Source organism: Hoplias malabaricus, chromosome 17, assembly GCF_029633855.1.
Source record: "Hoplias malabaricus isolate fHopMal1 chromosome 17, fHopMal1.hap1, whole genome shotgun sequence".
NCBI classification, from domain to species: domain Eukaryota; kingdom Metazoa; phylum Chordata; class Actinopteri; order Characiformes; family Erythrinidae; genus Hoplias; species Hoplias malabaricus.
In genome coordinates, this window is record NC_089816.1 from 6,429,524 (window position 1) to 6,455,549 (window position 26,026).

The 26,026-nt window shown below is 39.6% G+C and overlaps 2 protein-coding genes across 3 annotated transcripts in view; both read left to right on the top strand.

Moving 5' to 3' along the window:
* micu3b (mitochondrial calcium uptake family, member 3b) overlaps nucleotides 1-3,760 on the top strand; it is a 30,840-nt gene extending 27,080 nt beyond the window's left edge. Inside the window, exon 12 of the mRNA XM_066649734.1 lies at nucleotides 1,313-3,760. Coding sequence (XP_066505831.1) covers nucleotides 1,313-1,381 — 69 coding nt within the window. The 3' untranslated portion in view covers nucleotides 1,382-3,760. The remainder of the gene's footprint in view (nucleotides 1-1,312) is intronic.
* Nucleotides 3,761-8,445: 4,685 nt separating this feature from the next.
* Nucleotides 8,446-25,081, top strand: zdhhc2 (zinc finger DHHC-type palmitoyltransferase 2). Of its 2 annotated transcripts, none has more exons than XM_066649074.1 (13): nucleotides 8,446-8,743; nucleotides 13,973-13,999; nucleotides 14,200-14,294; nucleotides 15,382-15,502; nucleotides 15,810-15,879; nucleotides 15,986-16,018; nucleotides 16,656-16,776; nucleotides 17,736-17,868; nucleotides 18,378-18,504; nucleotides 19,625-19,714; nucleotides 21,283-21,398; nucleotides 21,901-21,964; nucleotides 22,850-25,081. In XM_066649074.1, exons 1-12 carry the CDS (start codon nucleotides 8,617-8,619, stop codon nucleotides 21,939-21,941), a joined length of 1,101 nt encoding a protein of 366 aa, XP_066505171.1. In that variant the 5' UTR covers nucleotides 8,446-8,616; the 3' UTR covers nucleotides 21,942-21,964; nucleotides 22,850-25,081. The 2 variants fall into 2 exon arrangements, with proteins under 2 accessions (XP_066505171.1, XP_066505172.1); XM_066649075.1 differs by having other exon boundaries at nucleotides 21,901-21,955.
* The last annotated feature ends 945 nt before the right edge of the window (nucleotides 25,082-26,026 follow it).

A 26,026-nucleotide genomic window follows, 5' to 3' on the forward strand; every position in this document is an offset into this window, starting at 1 on the left:
GTGGCCAATCTTCATTAATTGCACATTGCAGCAGTAAGAGCAGAGTATGAAGGTTCAATTAGCAGAGGGTAAGAGCACAGTTTTGCTCAAAATATTGCAATGCACACAACAGTGTGAGTGACATACCAGAGTTCAAAAGAGGACAAATTGTTGGTGCACGTCTTGCTGGCGCATCTGTGACCAAGACAGCAAGTCTTTGTGATGTATCAAGAGCCACTGTATCCAGAGTAACGTCAGAATACCACCAAGAAGGACCAAACACATCCAACAGGATTCACTGTGGACGCAGGAGGACGCTGTCTGAAAGGGATGTTCGGGTGCTGACCCGGATTGTATCCAAAAAACATAAAACCACGGCTGCCCAAATCACAGCAGAATTAAATGTGCACCTCGACTCTCCTGTTTCCACCAGAACTGTCCATCGGGAGCTCCACGGGGTCAGTATACACAGCCGGGCTGCTGTAGCCAAACCTTTGGTCTCTCATGCCAACGCCAAACGTCGGTTTCAATGGTGCAAGGAGCACAAATCTTGGGCTGTGGACAATGTGAAACGTATTGTTCTCTGATGAGTCCACCTTTACTGTTCTCCCCACATCCGGGAGAGTTACGGTGTGGAGAAGCCCCAAAGAAGCATACCACCAGACTGTTGCATGCCCAGAGTGAAGCATGGGGATGGATCAGTGATGGTTTGGGCTGCCATATCATGGCATTCCCTTGTGCTAGATGGGCGCGTCACTGCCAAGGACTACCAAACCATTCTGGAGGACGATGTGCATCCAATGGTTCAAACATTGTGTCCTGAAGGCGGTGCCGTGTATCAGGACGACAATGCACCAATACACACAGCAAGACTGGTGAAAGATTGGTTTGATGAACATGAAAGTGAAGTTGAACATCTCCCATGGCCTGCACAGTCACCAGATCTAAATATTATTGAGCCACTTTGGGGTGTTTTGGAGGAGCGAGTCAGGAAACGTTTTCCTCCACCAGCATCACGTAGAGACCTGGCCACTATCCTGCAAGAAGAATGGCTTCAAATCCCTCTGACCACTGTGCAGGACTTGTGTATGTCATTCCCAAGACGAACTGACGCTGTATTGGCCGCAAAAGGAGGCCCTACACCATACTAATAAATTACTGTGGTTTCAGTTTCATTGTCCAACCCCTGTATATATCTCATGCTAGGTGTTGAAGTTTCGGATAGGGAGACTTTTATGTGCAGAATTTGTAAATCTGTAATTGTGAAATAATTCCATTCTGTCCCACAATGTGACTGATTTTTTTTCTCTCTTTGTTTCTTCCCAAACCCTAGGGATATCGAGGTGAGGAGAGGTTCACTTCCTTTAAGGCCTGCATGAAGAAGGAGCTGTCTGCAAAATAGGTCAATACTCTAGGAAATGTTTAGGATTTTGTAAGCCTAAACTGGGCTAAAAATTGTTACTACATGTTTCTTAGCTATTCCCAGTGGAATTGGAGTCGCTCTTTGTTTTCTGCCCCAATGAAATCCCAATATTGGTTGGAGAACTTTACTGCTATTATATTTTTATTTGAATTATTTTTAAGCACAGAACACAATGTTTGGCTTTGACGCAGTGTGATTTGACCGAAGGTTCAGTATCGTTTTGCACTGTAATATTAATGCCGTGGATGATCATCAGATACTAGACACCAGCCGGATTCTTACAGCCGAGCTTCAAGAAAGAAACTAGTTACTATCTTTATTCATCTACATTCATTTATAAGCCTTATTGAACAGTTGTGGTGTAATTGTAGGATAAATATACTGTTGTATTAAACAAGATTAGAGAAGTTGAAACACCACTAACAATATCACAAAAACCAGAGCTTTTCTAAAATATAGGCTGAATCCCAAAAGGCTCCCTTTTCACTATGTGGTGCACTACATCAGTCACAACGATTGGGGCAGCCTTGGCCTAATGGTTAGAGGACCGGGCTAAGTACCAGAATGTTGCTGGTTTGATCCCCAGGACAGGCAGGAACACCCATGGCTTAAGTGCCCTTGAGCAAGGCACTGAACCCCTAAACGCTCCCTGGGCGTCGGGGATGGCTGCCTGCTGCTCTGGATGTGTGTTCACAGCCCCTAGTGCTATTGTGTGTGTGTTCATTGCCACAAATGGGTTAAATGCGGAAGACACGTTTAGTTGTATGTTGTACAATTACAAATAATTGCTCATTAATATAATAGGGAGCCATTTTTGATTCAGCCACAGTTCACAGGCCCTTTAATTTCAAAGTCACTTTATATGTTGAAACCTAACCTTAACCCAAATTTACTGATGTCATCAGAATTTAGCCAGATTTATCCGAAATTTTACAAGAAAAATCAACTTACTGAACCTTTTTGATAACCATAAGAAAATAATTAAGATAAAGGATTCAAGTGTTTTTAAACGTTAGTTTATGTTTCTGTAATTAATTCATTAAAACAATCTTAGGGCTAGTTTTACTATTAAAAGTATATTGTGCATAGACAAACATGTATCTCCAAAAGAGTCATTCTATAGGACTAGGAAAAAACCTTCAATAGAAGCCAATGTTTTTTTCTAAATTAACTTAACAATAATTAATTTGACATTTTATTTATTTAAACTGGAGTAGGTGATTTCGTAGAAATCAGTATAAGCCACATTTTGAAAAATTCTAACTGGAAATACCCCACCCCCTACATTCAGCATTCGTTCCAAAGCCAGTCGTCTAAAACCCAAACATGCACCCAGTGTGATAAGTAACACACAAAGAGAGAAACACAATGACTTGCCTTTAAACTATGTCCTCCTACCTCATGTCTTGATCACATGTAAGAAAACACCCAACAGCTACAATGATGTTCACCCTGGTTCACCCTCTGGGTTCATCTAGCCTCTTTTTGTTTGAAAGCCTTCTCCCTCCATCCTTCTTTTCTCCCTCTGTATGTCTCTTCAGTCCCTGCCCATGTGTGCAGTGTGTGTGTGTGTGTGTGTGCATGAGGGCAGGGTGATCAGAGCAGCTCTGAGGGTGATGTAGTAGACAGGCTGGTAAGCCATTCATACAGTCCTGTGGCCTATCTATAAAAGGAATATAATCAGAGTATTTTATTTGCTACTGGGATTTTAGAAATATATAAAAAGATATATCACCTACTCAATCTTTAGTTTAATGTGAATTTAAATATTATTTTTCATATAAATCCTATACTTCATTATTTTAAGCACAACGTGATTTTAAAAAATCTTTAACATAGATTTTGTTGGTTAATTTAAAAATAGAACAAAAGAACCCTAAGTCATCACTTTCCTGTTGTTTATTCTAATTTATTCGTATTCTGAGCTTATTTTCATGGGTAAATGAATAATTATTTAGACCTGTAACGGTAGAATGACTTGTATGTAGTATATGGAATATAGTACTGAGCAGCATGGCTTTCTGTATTAGTATAAGTTATTTATTTCTAAGATTTTTAGCGTATTTATTGTGATATTTCTGGATTTCTCTGTCATTTTTCCTCTTTAATCTTGTACCAATAATGTACCACTATATAGTATTCTTTCTTACTTGTTAATTAGAACCATAGCCATTAGTCTGAGGACTAAACTTGTCAGATAAGCGCCTTCAGTCAGACTACCCCATGCAATGATGTTACTGATGTGTGTGTTAAGATCTTTAAGCCATTGGATTAGATTATTATACTACCTCCTGGCCTTAAGCCTAATGCTATTTCAGTGTGACATTTTCAGTGCGCAGAGCCCTTTAAACACCTTCAAGTGCAATGATTAAAATAAATTAATTAATATATAAAATAAATATTAAAAAAAAAAAAAAAAAAAATATATATATATATATATATATATATATATATAATAGCATATGTTTTAATAATCAAATACATATGAATTATTTTATAAATTAAATGTTTTGTAAATGACAGCAACGTCAACATAATTCAGGTAAATCCCTTAATGAAAGCTACATTCATAAATATCTTACACTTTTCTATACAGTCTTACTCCTTCATGTCTGGAGCTATTCGTCCTTTAACAATAATTTTAAATAGTGTGTGTGTATATATATATATATATATATATATTCATTCATTTATTATCTGTAACCCTTATCCAGTTCAGGGTCGCGGTGGGTCCAGAGCCTACCTGGAATCATTGGGCGCAAGGCGGGAATACACCCTGGAGGGGGCGCCAGTCCTTCACAGGGCAACACACACACACACATTCACTCACACACTCACACCTACGGACACTTTTGAGTCGCCAATCCACCTGAAACGTGTGTTTTTGGACTGTGGGAGGAAACCGGAGCACCCGGAGGAAACCCACGCAGACACAGGGAGAACACACCAACTCCTCACAGACAGTCACCCAAAGCGGGAATCGAACCCACTATATATATATATGTATAGTACCAGTCAAAAGCCTCATCATCAAAAGTCTCCTCATTAGTCATTGGTGGGATAGGGCTATATCACTGTATAGAACTGTGTACCAGCCCCTACCTCTGTACAACCCAAGTTAAGGTCTCAAACACATTAAGAAGGTGAGCAGTTCTAAAAATTAACTCTTGACGAGGCCACAGCTGTTCACTGAAAACCATTCCAGGTGACGACCTCATGAAGCTGACTGAGAGAACGCAGAGAGTGTGCAAAGCTGTCTTCAAAGCAAAAGGTGGCTACTTTGAAGAATCTAAAGTATCAAACATGTTCTGCTTTGTTTAACACTTTTTTGTTTACTACATAATTCCATATCTGTTCCTTCATAGTTTTAATGTCTTCCATATTCATTTACAATGTAGAAAATAATGAAAAACAAAGAAAAACCATTGAATGAGAAATTTTGACTGGTACTGCACATTCACAATATGTGGAGGATGGCCCAAAACAAAGGAAACCCTCCCTGAGTGGGCGTGTCCAAGCATTTGACTGGTACTGATATATGATATGATATATAGATATATACGCTGCATAGATATATTGATTTATTAAAAGGGCCCATATAATGGAATACTGAAATAATACTAGTGAGTGACTTAACTATTGCATATCCAGTGTTAAGCACTTTAGCTCCACCCATTCTCACTGAAATTATAAGGAGTGTTTCAGTCTGGGCTACTGAGCAGAGGACACCCAGTATAAATGGATCCAGTTTAAAGAGAGGTTGGAAAGTAAGCAGGTGAAAATGAAGTATGACTGTTTTTCGTAGAAAAAAAGCACCCAAACACCATAAGTAGGTCTCAGTGGAAAACAAAAATTCAAAGCAAATATAGAATATGATGTCTTTAATATATCAAATATATCAAAAAATACTTCCTTGGGCAAATCTTTACCGGCTTACACTGTAGAAGAAAAAATGTGTTACTTTGATAGAATATATTCAGTATGTTTACATTTTCAGTCATATGTTTACGCCTTTCTATGTCTTTATCTTCTATAATAATAATATATCTTAATATTATATATAACAGAAATTATGTTTTTCCTGTTATTAAAATGTGAGAAATTTGCATTTGTATCTACACTGCTGCCACTTAGTAGCACAACGTTGTACTGTTTGCTTCTCTACGTGTTTTAAGCCTCATAATCTTAAACATGCAGTGAGCACATTGCTAACATACTTTCTCTGAGCCACTGGCCAGATCAGCTTACACTAGGCTTAAAAACATGATCGGGTGAATAGATCTCAATGTGCTCTACATAGAAAAATCAGTGTTTGTGTTGGACGAGTTTATCACTTTAAATCCCCGTTACATGTTTTTAATTGTATTTTATAGAATTCAGCCTGAATATGGACTTTTAATTTGAAATGTGTAGAATGTAATTAAAGGAGAACTCATTTTAACCACAAATATAAAGCAATTCATTCATTACTATTAACTCACATGTGATGAAGCATCACATTCATATCACTTTGTGCTCCACCAATTATTTGACCATGTTTACAATGTATCTAGTACAGATTAATGTGCAAAAGGCACAGAAGAATACATTTGGATAGTTTAATTTATGATTGTGTAAGTAATATTGAATCATTAGTGCAAGGCATCTCACACACATTTGGCCTAAGTATTGTTGTCTTTGGTAAAGGACAAACTCAAAAAAGCCATATATGTGTTGTAGGCCGTGTGGTCACATTATTGTATGTGGTGTTCATGAAATGTGTAATAATTTAGTTGTATTTAATTACAGTATGCTGTTACACCCAGCCTAATTCAGCCGATTAAAGCTGTAATTCCAATAAAAAAAATAAAGACTTACAGAATGTGTTGAGTTTTTAAACTAAATAAATACAAAAAAGAAATTTTAAAATGATTAACCGAAATAAATGGTACTAAATGTGTAGACGCATTTATTGACTATTTTTTCTGTTACAACATTTTAATATGTAAAGCATGTACCAAATATAAAATACTCAAGCATAAGTTTTGGTAAACTGATCACCTGTCTGCGATGAAGAAGCTAAACTCAATCCTAATCATATTACAAATTGGACAGTGTTTGTATTCCATATTTTATACAATATATTGTAACTCAGAGCTCTTATACACCCACTGTACCAGCCAATCATGAAAAACGTGATTCTAAAAACGTTTTCTTAAAGAATCACTAAGTAAGACCTGGTATTTTAGCTCCTGGGCTCCCCCTACAGTTGCGGGGGGTGTTACATATGGCTGTTTCTGCAGTTCTGAGCAACATTAGAGACTCTATTCTCCCTATTACAGGTCATTGTAGCATTGTAAATGTTATTGTAAGGTAATAATACTGCTTTTAAAACTGAATTAAATCACAGGAACCAGCAACTGCACCAACAGAGGAGGATAAGAAAAAACACATTGACTTCAAGTTTTACTATATAAATGAAAGTTTCTAACCAAATAGTGCCATAGTAAAGCTGTGTTCCAGAATAGCATTCATTCATTCATTGTCTGTAACCCTTATCCAGTTCAGAGTCGCGGTGGGTCCAGAGTCTACCTGGAATCATTGGGCGCAAGGTGGGAATACACCCTGGAGGGGGCGCCAGTCCTTCACAGGGCAACACAGACACACACACACACGCACACACATTCACTCACCCCTACGGACACTTTTGAGTCGCCAATTCACCTACCAACGTGTGCTTTTGGACTGTGGGAGGAAACCGGAGCACCCGGAGGAAACCCACACAGACACGGGGAGAACACACCACACTCCTCACAGACAGTCTCCCTGGAGGCCCCTGGAGCTGTGTGACTGCGACACTACCTGCTGCGCCACCGTGCCGCCCTTCCAGAATAGCAGTAAATAATTATATTTTAATTAATTTAGGTAATGGAGAACCTCTATTACTATTTTGTAAAACTACTTGACAAATTCTTAATTTACATGAACGTTCCCTTAGTTCCATTTCAATCCTTCACCTTCAGTTTATTTGTTTAAATTTTATTCTGTTGTTGCAGAATTTTATTATCATATGTCATGGATATGCTCAAAATGACACATTTCACAACATTATATACTTTTATGCTTTCTTAATATAGTATAATATAGTAGTTTTATACTATATGATAATATGCTATGGCATTTTGTAACAATTTATATAAAACGTAGTATTAAATTTTGTTTGTAAATAATTGTAAAATAATATGTAGGTTTTTCTAATAAACTATATTTCATAACGTGTTCTGTAGAAGAGTATAGTGTAGAGCAAACCCAGTAAACAAGGAACGTCCCTGGACGTTCAAAATAGGTCTAAAAGTAGTCTGTCCGTCAAGGACATATTTTAAACGTCAATGGACGTCCAAAATACGTCTAATAGTCGTCTTTTCAATGTCTGTGTTTGGACGTCTTTTCAACTTTCATTTTCAACCTTAAGAGAACGTTGATTAGACGGCAGTCATTACGTTATTTCAACGTTGAATCAACGGCCAATTGTTTACTGGGAAGTATAGTATATCGTAGATGAATATTGTAGACAATAGAGTATAGAATAACAGCGTAGAACAAAATATTGTAGAATGTAGTAGATATCTAGCTGTAGAGTTTAGCAAAGCAAAGCAAAATACCGTAGAGCAGATGGAATGACGTGCAATATTGTATAGTAGCACAGAGCAGAGTATTAGAATAGAGTATGTGGAGTTTCGTTTAGCAAAATAGAGTATCAGGGCAGAGGAGAACAACATTAACATTGAACAGATTATAATAGAAATGAAAGTACAGCATAGTACGGCATAATAGAGCAGAGTAGTACAATGTATGTTAGAGTAGCGAGCCGAGTTTAGTAGAATGTAGATGAGTAATTAAGGAGTAAATTAGAGCAAAATTGTATAGAGTAAATCCGTTGCTGTGGAGCGGTTTATGTACGCTGGGCTTAATGAGCGTCATGGCAACCTGGTGAGAAAGGGGCGTGGCCAGCGCGCTGCACCACACACACACACACACACACACGCACACACACAGTAGTGGGGATCAGTGCGCGAGCGAGAGCGCGCGGGTCATGGAGCAGCATCAGCACTGCACGCGCAGCTCAATTTACCAGCGTTGATGAGCTGACTCATTGGCGCGAGCTTCACTGAGCTGGCTTGGTTTTGTTTGTTTGTTTGTTTTGGCCACGTTTTGGTCAGCAGATAGGCGAGAACATGGCGCCGTCGGGCTCGCGGAACATCAGGAAGGACTGCCGGAGAGTTCTGTACTGGATCCCTGTGCTCTTCATCTGCCTCATCGTCGCGTGGTCTTACTACGCTTATGTCGTTCAGCTTTGCATCGGTGAGAGTCAACACAGCTGTTTGTGTTGGTGTGTGTGTGTGTGTCTGTCTGTCTGCGTGAGTGTGTGTGTGTGTGCGTGCGTGCGTGAGTGAACTTGAACTGTGTGTGGAAGGAGACAGTGGAATGGTCACTGTCATGAGAAGGAGACTGGAAACATGGTAAAAAGCCATACTTGGTTTCACTGAGGAAAAACGCGAGCGGATTTCTTGCAGTTGTTTGTTTAAAGGTTAGCAGTGGCATTGGTGGACTTGGGTTATGAATGAGCTCTGAGAGTTTATTAACGGTGAAGCTGATTATCAAGGTTACAAACCATTAAAAGTGTTGAGTCAGAGTGCTAAATACAGACATTTATGGGGAACACACTGTAGGTCATCCTTTATAAGGCTACAATGCGCCTGCATAAGCCCTTCAAGACAAGAACATACATAAAAACTATAACCACTGTCAACCTTTAGAGTGCTGCTATTTATGTGCGGTTAAGGCAGTTGTCAAAAAGGCTATACATTGCCTACAAAAGACTTTCCATGACAAATACCACAGACCTATATTTATATTATAATGTATTGTGCTCCCGTTGCCATAACACTTTTTAGGGAGAAACAGACTAAATCAGCCTAGAGAACTAAGGCTTTTTGAAATTTATCTTCATTTTTGTTTTTGTATGTTCACATAATTTGTCATGAAATAAGTACGTAGTGTCATGCAGCCTTTTGGAAGTGTTGGGAAGAGATTATTCCCAATAAAGTAGCATTCATTGTTATTTTGGGTCAACTTGGGTCATTCAAGTCCAGGTGGTTGCATATAAATACCAATAATATGATTACATTACTATTATCCCAGTAAACAAGGAAAGTCACTGGACATTCAAAATAGGTCTAAAAGTAGTCTGTCCGTCAACGACATATTTTAAACGTCAATGGACGTCCAAATTCCATCTTAATAAGTTAGTTAAATGGTGACAAATCGATAACGTCAGTGGACGTCCAAAATGCGTGTTATACAAGTAATTTATTTCGGGACCAATTAATAACGTCAATGGACGTCCAAAATACGTCTAATAGTCGTCTTTTCGATGTCTGTGTTTGGGCGTCTTTTCAACTTTCATTTTCAACCTTAAGAGAACGTTGATTAGACGGCAGTCATTACGTTATTTCAACGTTGAATCAACGGCTAATTGTTTACTGGGATTTTTATTATTATTAGTAGTAGTAGTAGTAGTTGTTGTAGTCGTAGTATTTTGCTCCAAGAATGCAGTTAACATACATCTCCAGTTAGTTAATCTGACAATTAATGATGTAGCACTGTATCATAATCATGTTTGTATCAATATATTTGCTTTATGTGAAACATTCTTTTGTTGTCAGTGCACAGTAGTATAATGAATATGAACCATCTGTGCCAGTGAACACACACACAAACACACACACACACTAGTGATCAGGAGCAGTGAACACCCACATACCTCTAGAAGTAGTTAAGGTTTAGGTGCTTGGCTCAAGGGCACCCCAGCTATGGATATTGTGAGAGACGAAAGTGCTGTTCCTTCACTCTCCCAGCCCCCATTCCAGGTGATTGAACCAATGACCTTATGGTCCCAAGCCTGCTTTACAGACATTTAGGTTTTGGCTCCCCCTTCGAACATATCGCCCTCAGACAGATGTTCAGACCAATATCAGCCTACAGTTTACACATCTGTCTATCCTTTGAATATGGTTTCAGTCCATTTCAAAGAGTAAGACAGAGCCCCACACTTAAACTGAGATGACCCCAGAGGCTCCAGTGAGTGATGTGTTTGAGCAGAGAGCACAGAACCAGTGCTGATGTTGCTGCTGAGTTATAGCAGCATTTTTGCTGATCTGCAGTCAGCGAAGCTCCATAACAGCACGGTTCTGTGGAAGTCTATGAACAGCTGCAGTGGCCCAGGTACAGGATACAGACAATTAGGAAAAACAGAATCAAATCACCAGAGAACATTACAAACCATCACAGGGTAACGGGATCATATCACTGTGGGTAGAGCATTGCATCACAACACAGGTAGGACACCATCACACTTTCAGACCTGAGGTTTAAGGGAGCAGTCATTTTATTTCCAATGATTCTTTCATTTTTAACATGGCCGCCCCTATGTGTGAGACCTATATTGTTTCGGTCACATACTACAAAGTGGTCTGAGGAAAATCGTGAAACTGTTCTTTTAAACAATGGACTGAGGATGTTACATTTTGAAAATCTCCACTATGTCCACTCTAACCTGTCAAACTCAGTTAGCAAACAGTGAAATGACCCTGTTTATCTCGTGCTATGTTCTCTGTGAGTGTTACTACCAAACAGAAGGTAATGGCTGAATCATCCGTTAAATGGCATGTGGCCCACAAGAGATCCGGAGCTTGTTATGAATGTGTTATCAGCTGATTATGTGTCTCAGAGCTAATCTCATTGCCTAGCTGTCAAAGTGAACCCCAGCAATCTCTGCTTGACCTATTTCTGTTCGTACAATCGCTCGCCCCACACACCGATTTAACCACTTAGGCACCACAACCCAGTCCTGACAGAGAACATCTGCACAGATCAGGATAAAAATCTTGATTTAATTTAAAGAAGTAGGCACTGGCTCAGTGAGTAATCACATTCACACATTCAAGGCAGACTATGTTTAATACATTTTCATTCCAAATCAAACCAAAGTATATTTATAGTTCGTTTTATAATAAACAGTTAATCAGCTGAACCATCATAAAGAACGCATTAAGTGCAAAAGAAATGTGATATTAGGAGAATTTGAATATTAGGCACATATTTGAACTAAAACCTCTGAGCTCAAATGATCTGATGCACTGTAACAACAGCGAAAAAATAAATTAAATAAATAAAATGGCCTGAATGGTCATAAAAATATCAAATTTAAACCAAAATCATGTTATTTATCAAGAAAATTTGATCCTAAGTGTAACCATTAATTTGGGAGATGCATTTAATGTTCATGTTTATTCAAGCACATATTGAAATATGCTTCACAGTGAATAAATATTCACTACATTCCTAAAAACTAGTCTACAAATGTTTCTAGACGAATAAACCATTAACATGTTCCTCTAATAGATCCTTTAAAAAGCAGACATTTTAAGAGTGAACATTGAGTATCAAAAGTGTAACAAATGCACTGCAGTATGAAAAATTAGCCAAACACCCTGAGAGTTTGTGGGCAATTCAAACTACGGTGGAATCTAGGAGGAAGAAAAGTATTAAAATTGAATATGTAATTAGTGAAAATAATCGGATAAATTTACACATAAACTTAATTTTGGATCATTAAGTGTTCACTCCTTTGCTGTTTAATGTATAGCGTGGGAATGATATTTTCCCGGTTATTCAGGATTACAGAGTGGGGTGATAACGGATGTGTGTTGTGGAGTCATACGTCAGTGCTAGATTCCCACTCTTCTGCACTGTGTTTAGAATGTGTGACAAATTAGCTTGTCAATACACCGCTGCTCACCTTGACTGCTGCTTCTCCATATCTTAGCAGCTCCAGGAACTGAAAGAGCTCTGTCTGAGGGTCTGATCTGGTGCTCTAAATGTGTGATCAGCAGCTTGTTTCCCTGTGGAGTAGGTTCCAGCATCAGCAATTACTGCAACTGTACACCAAACCATCTGCTGCTCACTGACCTTCTGCGTACTGACTGGATGTTTTCTGAGACATTTTCTTTGCATACAGGACGAAATGGTTCAAAATCAGCTGCAGGAATAAAAATATGTAGGCATTATATTGTCTGAACAGTGACAAATTGTGACTGTGAGAGATAGGCTTTTGGTTTGTCCAGGAATGTCAGAAATATATATATATATCTGGGTGCAAGGCAGGAATACACCCTGGAAGGGGCGCCAGTCCTTCACAGGGCAACACACACAGTCACACACTCACACCTACGGACACTTTTGAGTTGCCAATCCACCTACCAACGTGTGTTTTTGGACTGTGGGAGGAAACCGGAGCACCCAGAGGAAACCCACGCAGACACAGGGAGAACACACCACACTCCTCACAGTCAGTCACCCGGAGGAAACCCACGCGGACACAGAGAGAACAAACCACACTCCTCACAGACAGTCACCCGGAGGAAACCCACGCAGACACAGGGAGAACACACCACACTCCTCACAGACAGTCACCCGGAGGAAACCCACGCAGACACAGGGAGAACACACCACACTCCTCACAGACAGTCACCCGGAGGAAACCCACGCAGACACAGAGAGAACACACCACACTCCTCACAGACAGTCACCCGGAGGAAACCCACGCAGACACAGAGAGAACACACCACACTCCTCACAGACAGTCACCCGGAGGAAACCCACGCAGACACAAGGAGAACACACCACACTCCTCACAGACAGTCACCCGGAGCGGGAATCGAACCCACAACCTCCAGGCCCCTGGAGCTGTGTGACTGCGACACTCCATGCTGCACCATCGTGCCGCCCACATACAGACATTTCCCTTATATTTTCCCTTTTATTCGTTTTACAGTGACTTCTTCAGTAATCCTTCCTAAGGTGCAGCTGCCACAATTCAGTTTATAATGGCTGACTTTAAGACAATGATCAGGTTACCACTTCTTCTCACAGTTACTGAAGTGTCAAAAATGGATGTAATTCCACGGGTGCTAGTGCATGTGTATGAACACACCCTTTTTCTTGGCTATTCAGCACACATTTCCATGAGTTGATGAGCTCCATGAGCAAATGGTTTTTACATTTAAAAACTCTAAGTAAAAACCTGATTATGAGATTTTATGCATTGATGCAGAAAGAGGGAATAGTGATGTGTCTAACAACTGATTCACTTTCCAACCTCTGAACACCCAGATTCTAGGATAAATTCTTTTTTTTATAAGTTGCATATAGAGCTCATTTAGCAGCTTTGACAGTTATATTTAAATGAGTTGTTTGTTTGTGAATGGAAAATAGAGAAGAATCTGCAAGAATCCAAGCTTTCAAAACCTGCTGATATTTATGCCTTTCTCATGAGAGCACTATTGAGGTCAGCAGAAAACAAAAGTGTTATTTTCGACAGCTGCTGGACACACAGAACTGAAATGTGAACAAGAGGCAGAGCTGGGAGCTTTTAGACAAGCTTTCACAAAGAATAGCAAAATGAACCCCTGCTTATTTGGGTGTGAGTCTTACCTTTTTATTGCTTTTCTCTTTTGGTGTTTTACACAGAGACTATTGAAAACTTGGGAGAGAAAAGTAAGTATATCTTTTGCACCGAAATATTCTCCTAATCTCATCTGATAATATATAACCAGTGTTAGTTTTGTATTTTTGTTTTTATACGCTTTGGAAAGATATTTGTCGAAGGACATTTCTGAGGTTATAAAATACTTGTTCTGACTCATTTATCCTTTAGCAGTGATTAGTTTGTTATATAATTGTCTTGTGTTTTCCAGTAGTTTACCTCCTGGTGTATCATGTGTTCTTCATCATGTTTGTTTGGGCGTATTGGCAAACCATCTTCACCAAGCCTATGAACCCACTCAAAGAGGTAGGAAATACATTTCTATCAGTTCTGGGGTCATGTATGTATTGATCTTATGATGATTATTAGATGATTATTTATAATAGGGTGTGCATCAAAAAATAATAACAGTAACTGTGGTTTTACTGACCTGCTTACAATAGCACACACCCAGACTTCTGGACTACAAGTAACACCTCATTCATTCATTCATTATCTGTAACCCTTATCCAGTTCATGGTCGTGGTGGGTCCAGAGCCTACCTGGAATCATTGGGCGCAAGGGAGGAATACACCCTGGAGGGGGCACCAGTCCTTCACAGGGCAACACAGACACACACACATTCACTCACACACTCACACCTACGGACACTTTTGAGTCGCCTATCCACCTACCAATGTGTGTTTTTGGACTGTGAGAGGAAACCGGAGCACCCGGAGGAAACCCACGCGGACACTGGGAAAACACACCAACTCCTCACAGACAGTCACCCGGAGCGGGAATCGAACCCACAACCTCCAGGCCCCTGGAGCTTTTTGACTGACACTACCTGCTGCGCCACCGTGCCGCCCCGACAAGTAACACCTGAAATTCAATAAAGATTAACAACTATTTAAAGAAGAATGTGGCCTTGCTGATCAATTTGAGCAGCCATGCATTGATTAGAGGCATATAATCATAGCATTGGGCTGTGGAGCAGCAGAACTGCGATCTCTGGGATAATTTGGAGTGGTGCCTGCGATCAAGAAGTAAGCATCCAGCATTTGTGTATGACCACATTGCTGTATGCAATAAAGTCCTCACAGATACGTTCCAATATCTAGTATAAAACCTTCGTGGAAGATTAGAAACTATAAGTTTACTGATGCTTTTTTTTCAAATTAAATGTCGGATGAGGACAGTGCACAATTTGGCCACATGCTGAACACAGTGGTTGTATAACAACAGTTCTGTTCCAGTTCAGTTTCAGTATGTTAGATTTGTTAAAGTAAAATCTGTATGAAATGAACATGTTGGAGTTTTTGGATAATGGTTTTGTTCAGGTGTCAATATGAACCATGGTAATCAGACGTATAGAATTCAGAGCATTGTGCTTTATGTCTGCTCTACTCAGTTCCACCTGTCACACTCTGACAAAGAGCTGTTGGAGCGGGAGGATCGAGGGGAATCTCGGCAGGAGATTCTGAGGAGAATAGCCAAGGATTTACCCATTTACACTCAGACTACGTCTGGAGGTAAGCAAGTGTCACAAAATATTCTTGTTTACAGCCAATCTCTAAGAAACATTACAGGTTCCCTGTCAGTTTATAAGGTTAAATATAGAGCGTTAGGCCTTCAGTTCAACTCCTGACTTCCTCATAATCAATGAATGTAAACATTTGGCTGTACATTAGCTATTTTTTAAAAGCAGAACTGTGATGCAGCTATTAAGAATTTATGATTTTTCAAATTTTATTTTTAGTCTTTGACTAAAATAAATAATAAATGAATAATACTATGTTTTTTTAAAAAAATACCAAAATATGAAATATCTCTTCTCAGCTATTCGCTACTGTGAGAGGTGCAACCTGGTGAAACCTGACCGATGTCATCACTGTTCAGTGTGCGATAAGTAAGACTTCCTTTTGAGTAACGCACGTTGGAAGCACTTTTGCAGAGCCATGTGTAAATGTTGCTTGTGTAAGAGTTCAACTGCATTTCTCCTTACCTTTTCACAGGTGCATCTTGAAGATGGATCACCACTGTCCATGGTACATGCCAGCAAGAAAAACGAAAAGCAGACAAATAAATATCTAGAAGAAAATATGCATGTCATAAAAATACGTTAACTATGGCCACCACCTGCAAAGATTCCATTTTAGTTCAAAGTATAATTGGTTGGCAAATTTATTTATAGGAAAAACCAATGAAAAGTGACTTAGTAAGCTGTTGGATCATCGTGCCAGAACAGTTACCCTTGTGCCATGGCATAGATTCTCCGCAATCCTCTATGAAGTCTCTGGAAATGTACTGAAAGTGACGGCCAAAAGATCTTCCAAAGTGTTCCATGCTGAAGTCTTTCCCATCAATCTAAATGCACAAGATAACACTTTGGTCACTGACCCTGTTCTATACAAGCCACAGAGCCTGGGAGGATGTTAAATGCTTAATTGCATCATGCAGTGCACTTGTGTGAAAGGATGTTGCTTCACTCTACATTTCTTTATTTTATTTTATTTTTTAAGGATTGACCTTGATATTTCTTTTACCACAGTTGAAATGGTGTGTTTTTTGGTGACAGTATGTCTAAATACATGAATGATCAGCACAAATATAACATGTTTAACATAAAATGTTATGAAGATGTCAACATCCTTTACAACGCTTGTGTTTCGTGTTTTCTGACAGGGTGAACAACTGTGTAGGCTTCTCCAACTACAAGTATTTTACACTTTTTCTTGCGTATTCATTGCTGTATTGCCTCTTCATCACTGCCACAGACTTGCAATACTTCATTAAATTCTGGACTGTAAGTATGAATAATTTATCATTAAGATCTTCACTTGTCTGGGTAGACTTAGTTAATGTGATGATCGCAGTTCAAATAAGCCTGCCGCTTCACATATAGAGACTTTCTAGATGCCGACTTCTGAAAGCTTCCTTATGTTAGGAAAACTTCTAAAATATAATAATAATTTACAAAATAATAATATTAGCAGATATTAGTAATCTCCAACACTTCTGGAGTGTGTTTGTTTGTTTTTCATCCTCAGTGTCTTTTCATTTCTCAAGGTTGATGGTAAAACTCACGAGCGTCTGAAAGAATACTGGGTAGGAGTTAGTCACTGATACTGAACTCAGTTTGCTTCCAATAGACTACTGTAATGGCTTAATATGCAGAGTATTTTAAGTTTAGTGTGAAAAGAAATTGCATGGCAGTAAATTTAGATCATTTTGTTAATGGCTTTAAAGCTTTAATGTAGTTTTTATCTCTTAATTAGTGCTTTACTATTAGCAAAAAAAAAAAATGTTCTCATCCACAGTGAGAGGGAGCAATATGGCCAATATGATGCAGTGCCACTGATGTGAATCACTGAATGGTGCTCCTTGTTAAGTGTGAGTGAGCGAGTGGTCGAGCGGGTGTGCTACAAGTCAGTTCCATGACGTGCTTTGCATCTAAAAAATAACATTGTGTTACTTAAGGATATTTTCACCATTCATTGTATAGAGCTCTTCTACTTTAGACAGTTTTTAAGAAAAAAAAATGAAATTTGGTAAAATAAATTACATGGAGCTGTTCCCTAACTTCAGATATCTCCAAGTGTTCCATAATAGGTCTAACTCAGAAAAGTATGGTTACTTATTTTATAATGATATCAATAAAACCGTCATATTGCCCCCGCAAATTCACAGCAGCTGACTGTAAGTGATATACAGATGTCCTGTGTTTACTGGGATTTCTGTGTGTTTTTATACGACTCCCCTCAGAATGGACTGCCAGACACTCAAGCCAAGTTCCACATCATGTTCCTGTTTTTTGCCTCATCCATGTTCTCTGTCAGTCTGGCGTCACTCTTTGCTTACCATTGTTGGCTGGTCTGCAAAAACAGATCCACACTGGGTGAGTGGGTTAAAGGAAATTTTTTAGAATATGTGCAGTATGTATGTACTTTCGTAACATCTGAAAATTGTATATTAAAATAACGGATGAATATTAAATGCCTTGTACTCTATGTTGCAACATATTAATGATAAGAGACTGTTTTAATAATTTCTGTTTCCACCTATTAGCTAAATCTCCCCATCACAAAGTGCTACTAATCTTTCTTTGAGACACGTAAAGCCATTCAAAAATGAAAGATGTGTGGAACACTGACTGGACAAATTCTGTTATGTTAGCTAATGTTAGCAAACTGATTAGCATTGCGCTAAATAAATAGGGAAAGAGGGATGGCCATCTTACCCACCAAGATAGAACTTGGCCAGTTAGGTTAGTCTGTCTCCTGGACAACTGTCTAACTACTGTGATTTCTGTTTTCTAACATTGCATGTCTTAGACAATTTAGCCTCTTGACAGCATGAGAAAAGTATATTTTAATATTTTCTTTCCAAAACCGTTTTTCCTCTCAGAGGTCTTCCGTGCACCTGCCTTCAGCCATGGAACCGATAAGAATGGCTTCAGCCTTGGAGTCAGAAAGAACTTCTGTCAAGTTTTTGGGGACGAAAAAAAATACTGGCTTCTTCCAATTTTTTCCAGGTATTTCATGTATTTTTCTAGATATTCCTGGAAATTGCTCAGCAAATCTATATACCAGAGAGAGCTTTGTTGAAGAGGCAGAGTTTCATGTTGTTGCCATGTAACCAATTAAGTACAGCTTTCAGCTGGAGAGTCATAATGTACTTACCAGGTTATTTGCAAATATCTCAGACTCCACAAACCAAGGGTTTCCTAGTTTCCTCAGACTCAGGCTAGAATAAAATTCAAGTTAGTCTGACTGCCTTCATGATTTTTATTTCAACTTTTATTGGATGGACACCAGTTCAGTACAGAACCGTGGTGTGTTCTCCCTGTGTGCGTGTGTTTCCTCCGGGTGACTGTCTGTGAGGAGTGTGGTGTGTTCTCCCTGTGTCTGCGTGGGTTTCCTCCGGGTGACTGTCTGTGAGGAGTGTGGTGTGTTTTCCCTGTGTCTGCGTGGGTTTCCTCCGGGTGACTGTCTGTGAGGAGTGTGATGTGTTCTCCCTGTGTCTGCGCGGGTGTCCTCCGGGTGACTGTCTGTGAGGAGTGTGGTGTGTTCTCCCTGTGTCTGCGTGGGTTTCCTCCGGGTGACTGTCTGTGAGGAGTGTGGTGTGTTCTCCCTGTGTCTGCGTGGGTTTCCTCCGGGTGACTGTCTGTGAGGAGTGTGGTGTGTTCTCCGTGTCTGCGTGGGTTTCCTCCGGGTGACTGTGAGGAGTGTGGTGTGTTTTCCCTGTGTCTGCGTGGGTTTCCTCCGGGTGACTGTCTGTGAGGAGTGTGGTGTGTTCTCCCTGTGTCCTCCCACAGTCCAAAAACACACGTTAGTAGGTGGATTGGCGGCTCAAAAGTGTCCGTAGGTGTGAGTGAATGTGTGTGTGTTGCCCTGTGAAGGACTGGTGCCCCCTCCAGGGTGTATTCCCGCCTTGCGCCCAATGATTCCAGGTATTCCTCTGGACCCACCGCGACTCTGAACTGGATAAGCGCTTACAGATAATGGATGGATGGATGGATCTAAAACTTTTAGAAGACATTTGTACATCATAATACCACTACTTTACATACTGGTTTGTTCAGCATGAAACGTGTTTGTGCTTAGATTTTGTTTGTGTGTTTTTCCTATGTTTCTGTGTTTCTATGATGTTAGTCAGGGTGATGGCTGCTCCTTCCCTGCCTGCCTGGTCAACATTGACCCTGAACAACCATCTTCACCAACTGGACCTGCTGCTGACAAAAGGTCCCTCTCACTTATAATACATTTCACTTCAGTTTTCAGTTTAGACATTTAATGGGGAATTTAACTCATTTTCAAATTAAGTAATAATTAAAATGTAAACTCAGTGATCCAGAGAAGTTAAATTTGAAATGCTTGCTAAAGAGAAAACTGTCACATTAGAATTGTTTACGGTGGTGTTGAGCAACATATCTGAATCATACAATTCCCCTAAAAGCTTCATCACAGAACGTTAACACATACAATACAAAATATGTGGTTTTACAATTGCTTTAAGATATGGAGTTTATCTAAAGCATATACTTGAGATTTTGGGGACCTGCTCTATGAAGAATGTTACGATTCACGGATGGTGGACGCAAACGCTAAAACAGTGATTTTATTAATTAAGGAATATAACAAAACAAACACAAACGAACTTGAGAGCAAACACGACGACTGGATGAATGAAAGGACTCAAATTAACAACAAGAAATGAGGCAACGAAAACAAGGAACAACTGACCAGAAAGTAGAACAACACGAAACGGAATGGGAACCACACAAAACAAAACAATGACCGATACCAGGAAGTGACACAAGGGGACTTAAATACATCAACAGACGAGACACACCTGAAACGGATAACGAGGGTAAAGGACAAGGAGGCTAACAGCCCCTACCCTCAACCCCCCTCCAAAAATTTCCCCGGACCTGAGGGGGTAATCCTCGGAAGCAGAAGGGGAGAATCTTTCCTCTAAGAGTTCAAAAAAATAATAATCTCCAGGGTAAGATCCTGCACCTTTTCCTTAATTACACTTTCTGCCCACCGTAATGCCTCTCCTCCAAGGAGAGATTTAACAAACATGACCAGGATAAAGTCCGGAGGAGTAGGACAAGTCAAATATTCAAAGTACTCTTGCACTGCAGTGTAAAATCTTTACAGTTGGGACCTCCTTCACATTCTGCAGGCATTTCCAGTAAAGATAGCACAATATCAGGGCAATTACCCACCCTCGTGGCCAGTAAGTCCTCTGCTATTTTAATGGCTTTGTCTGGTGACATGGCCGTGTTAGCTGCGTCCTTTAGGTGATCGGTCATTCTGTTACGATTCACGGATGGCGGACTGACGGAGGCGGACGCAAACGCTAAATCACTGTGATTTTATTAATTAAGGAATATAAAAAAACAAACACAAACGAACTTGAGAGCAAACACGACGACTGGATAAATGAAAGGACTCGAAATAACAACAAGAAATGAGGCAACGAAAACAAGGAACAACTGACCAGAAAGTAGAACAACACGAAACAACACGACTTGGAATGGGAACCACACAAAACAAAACAATGACCGATACCAGGAAGCAGAGAGAGCACATGGTGGGAAAAAAACAGGCATGACAGGAGGAGGGCGTGACAGAGAATAAACTAGTACATGTAGGGACAACAAAGCAGCTCATGTGAATTTTACTTTATATATAGAAAAATCTCCTTTAAAGACATATTTGCAGACATTATTGTTTGATCTTATATACACCCTCTTGCTTTTATGACATTTCTAGACTAATATAGTTTCTTTGTTGAATATTAGTGATGGAGAAATCCATCAGTTTCCTGCTAAACCTCTGAGAGAGTCACAGAGCCGACTGCTGAATAATGGACAGACATGGACAGACAGCGAGGGGAAAGAGGGGAAAGACAGACAAGGTGAGTGACCAATGGAATAATCCAATTGTTGTCACTGCCATATATAAAAATACACAGTGATCTTTATATTTGCTGTTATTATGTTAAACTGTAATATTAAAAGCTAGAATACAAATATATTAATCAAACAATATTGTGGGTCACAAGGCAAGCTAGGTCCCTGTCCAGGGATACATGAGGGTAGCTTTTCTATTAAAACAGAGTATGTTTTGTTCTCTCAAGCCTCATGACCGTGTGTTTAGTAGCGTGATACAATAAACTGCCTTGTTAGTACTGTTTGCAGGCTGACTGATGTTCTTATGACTGCATACACAAAGCAGTTCCCATTTCAGATAAATTACTATATTCTGTGGGTATATTACAAAATTTAAATGGAATGAATTGTAATGAATTGCGGTTTAATGTTTTCTACAGAGTGTACAATATAGTGAGAAGGCCAGTGATTACAGGGTGTTTGGGCTTTTGGTTCATTTTTTGCATCTTTTTCTTGCCACCTGAATAGGCACCAGCAACCCAGCCATGACCATAGAGAAGGAAACTTAGCTCTGCAGGTTAAGGTGAAAAAGGTTTGCTTTTTTAATCTTCTCCGCTTATCCTTTAATGCACTCTTCATGTAGAAGAAATATTCAGTAACACTTATTAACGGTACTTAAGAAGATTGAAGTAATAAGACAGTAATAGGCATTACTAGATGATTAAGTAAAGTCACAATTAATCATTGTGTATTGAAAGAAACCAGAACAAACATTATTTTTTGATGCTACAAAATGCTAGTTATGCTAGGTCTTGTTTATTATCATTACTTAGTTATTAATTGTGACATTGACTAACCATATAGTAAGGCTTATTACTGTCCTAATATCATGAATTATGTACACGTATTCTAAAGTTTTACTGAATATTAAGTTGTACACATAGACTGTTTATGATCACATTGAAAAAGCATGACAAGAAATGCTCTGGAGCAGCCAAGGGAGCCTGAAGTCACCATGCAGGACACCAAGTGTCAGCTAGTGGTATATAAAGCCATCCAGAATTGAGCATTGGAGGAATGGAACTGTATTCTCTGGAGTGATAGCACTCCATTCAGTACTTTTTGGGATGTGTGGCTTTTCTGAGCCAAAACTAATCATCTAACATCAGCCCCAGACCTCAGTGATGTTTGTGTGTCTGACAACATCAAATATTCATAGCGACATTCCAATATACAGGCTAAAGCCTTCCCAGAAAAGAAGAAGCTGTTACTGCAGCAAACTGGGGATAAACTTGAGAAAACTAAGAAGAGTCCTGTTGATTTGATAAGAGATGGATGAACTGCCACATTTGTCACAAAGCCTGATATCTTATAACGTTTATTATATTATAGATATGGACGTATATCTCATTTTTCACCAGTATGTTTTAAACAGTTAGAAATACATTGAAAATTACATTTTGTTTATCTTCATCAGAACAATGAAGAATGGTCCATGAGCTGAAAAGGGTGCTCTGCTGCTGCAACAGACCATTAATCCATCGGGTTTCTACTTAATTGCTTGAGCAGAGAGCTTCTTTCTAAAAGCTGACTGCGCAGGATTACCTGTGTGTTTATTCATGAGGAAATGGTCGGAAACTGTAAGGCCCTTTTATTCAAAGGTGACGTTGTGTATGTACACTGTGCCTAAAAAGAACACTCGCTGAAACAGTTGCACTCTGGGTAACACTCGACTTGGACACTTTCTTTGTAACCCATTGGGTAGAACATTCATCACCATGAATTCCAGTGATGATTTACAAATAATGCCTTGATCATACCTTTGTGTGGTGGAGATTGTATTTAAAGCTGATTTTTTTATGTCGAATTTGAGATGAAATGTGGTCTGGTGCATGCTGTGTGGTGCATAAATATACATTACCTTTTGGAATGGAAGTTAGGTTAAGAAGAGATCCCAGACTAGGGGTTATGACATGAGCCGTCACCCAATTTACAAATAAGACCATGGGGGAAACAAACTCAATCGCAGTTTGTTTTATTAAATTGTTTGTGGGTTCAAAACCTGCCTCGGTTCACTGTCTGTGAGGAATTTGATTTGGACGCCCTATGTCTGTGTGGATTGGTTATTCAAAAACGTCTATAGCCGTGAGTGTGAGGTGCCCTGTGATGGATTGGCACCCTGTCAGGTGTGTGTACCTGCCTTGCACCCTGTGATCCTGGGCAGGCTCCAGACCCATTGTAGCCCTGAACAGGATAAAATGGTTACAGACAGTTAATGAACATGTTTAATGCTTAAGAGATATATATAAAGCTGTACATTAAATGGAGTTAAGAGATGGCTCACCCATAATGACCACGCACAAAGCTTCTCCTACTATACATTACAAGCCCTCCTCTTTCCTTTGTGTTTCTTGTGATTAAAGCTTTGCATCTCACCACAACCCTGTTACTCTGTGGGCAGCCGGAAGGTTGCCGGTTCAATCTCCAAGACTGGCAGGTACATCCACAGTTGAAGTGCCCTTGAGCAAAGCACTGAACCCACAACGGCTTCACGGGCACCGAGAATAGCTGCCCACCGCCCTGGGTGTGTGTGTGTGTGTGTGTGTGTGTGTGTGTGTTCACTGCCACCGATGGGTTAAATGCAGAAGACACATTGTACAATGACAAATAATTGCACATCATCAGTATTATTATTATCATGTTACCTCCAACTGTCCAACCTTCTCCTCAACCTCCTCCAAGTTCACCTCCCTTGTCTCAAGCTCTGTTTCAGGCGTTTCAGGCGTGGTCTGTGTGCGCCAAATTTAGATTGATCAACCGTCAACAACTCAAGTGCTGAAACAGAAATGTATATTTAGGATTATTTTCACTTAAACATTTCTTTAAAAGTATTATATTGATCACACACAGTAACAGGAAAAGGTCAGAATTAGTTAACCTGGTACCCCTTGGAATTTAAAAAAGTGGGCTTGGTATAGTAGAACATTTAGAATGTCCATTTGGGGTCATTTGTCCCAAACATGGGAACCCCTGCCATAACACACCCTGGGGCCCTGAAATACATACTGTGATAGTGTCATAAAGTGCTGTCAAAATACAGTTTTTCTTGTTGGCATGTTTAGGCAGATATTAATATTTTTAAAGCTATACATGTTCCTGAAAATAACCAGTGTTTTCTGTCGCTTTGTGTAATTGTGTTTATTGCTCAGAACTGCGTAGGTTCTAAAGGTAACAGAAAACATTTTGCTATTTTGAATATAATGGACTTCTTTTCAAGTGCTGTAACTTGACCATGCTCCTGATCTTTGTATGACCAAACAAACATGCAAGCTTTAACAAACCCCACTTCTAAACAAGGTTGGGATGCTGTGCACAGTTTAAATAAAACACAATTATGATGTGAAAATCAGATAAACCTATATTTATAAATATAAATGTTATTGTTTTTTTGAAAAAATACGTGCCCATTTTGAATTTGAAATTGCTAGCAACATGTTTCAAAAAGGATGGGACAGGACAAAAAAAAGGCTGATAAATTTGTGTAAGCCTGCAAAAATACAGGGGTTGGACAATGAAAGTGAAACACCTGGTTTTAGACCACAGTAATTTATTAGTATGGTGTAGGGCCTCCTTTTGCGGCCGATACAGCGTCAGTTCGTCTTGGGAATGACATATACAAGTCCTGCACAGTGGTCAGAGGGATTTGAAGCCATTCTTCTTGCAGGATAATGGCCAGGTCTCTACGTGATGCTGGTGGAGAAAAACGTTTCCTGACTCGCTCCTCCAAAACACCCCAAAGTGGCTCAATAATATTTAGATCTCTTGACTGTGCAGGCCATGGGAGATGTTCAACTTCACTTTTTCATGTTCATCAAACCAATCTTTCACCAGTCTCACTGTGTGTATTGGTGCATTGTCGTCCTGATACACGGCACCGCCTTCAGGACACAATGTTTGAACCATTGGATGCCCATGGTCTTACTGGTGCAATGTGCAGTTAATGAAGATTGGCCACCAGGCTGCTCCAATTTAGCCATGACACCTCCCACACTACAGTGACAGGTGTTTCAGTTTCATTGTCCAACCCCTGTAGGTTGATTGGCACGATGTGTTTCAAAAAGAGCATCTCAGAGAGGCTGAATATTTCAGAAGTGAAGATAGGGAAGGGTTCATCACTGAAGGACTACACGGGCAATAAAAATTAAACTGTTCAAGAATAAACTGAAAAAGCAAAGGACCTGAGATTTTCCTTCATATAAAACAGTTAATAGCATTAATAAAAGCAGAGAATCTGGAGAAATCTCTATAGGCAAGGGACAAAGCCCAAAGCCAATATTAGCAAGCTGTTATCTTCTGCCCTGAAGTGGCTTTTAATTAAAGACAGATACGTTTTTGTTGTGGAAATCACTGCATGGGCTCAGAAACACTTCCTAAAACCATCATCTGTAAACACACATTCACTGTTCAATTTGTTCAACACTCCCCAAAATGCAAAACTAATGCAGAGAAGAAACCTTGTACGGATAGGATCCAGAAACTGTCGCCTTCTCTGGGGCCGATCTAATAAAAAGTAGAAAAGTGTCCTGAGGTCCGACCAATCAAATTTGATTTTTGTTTTTTTCAAATTATAGATGCTGTGTGCTCTGGAAAGAGA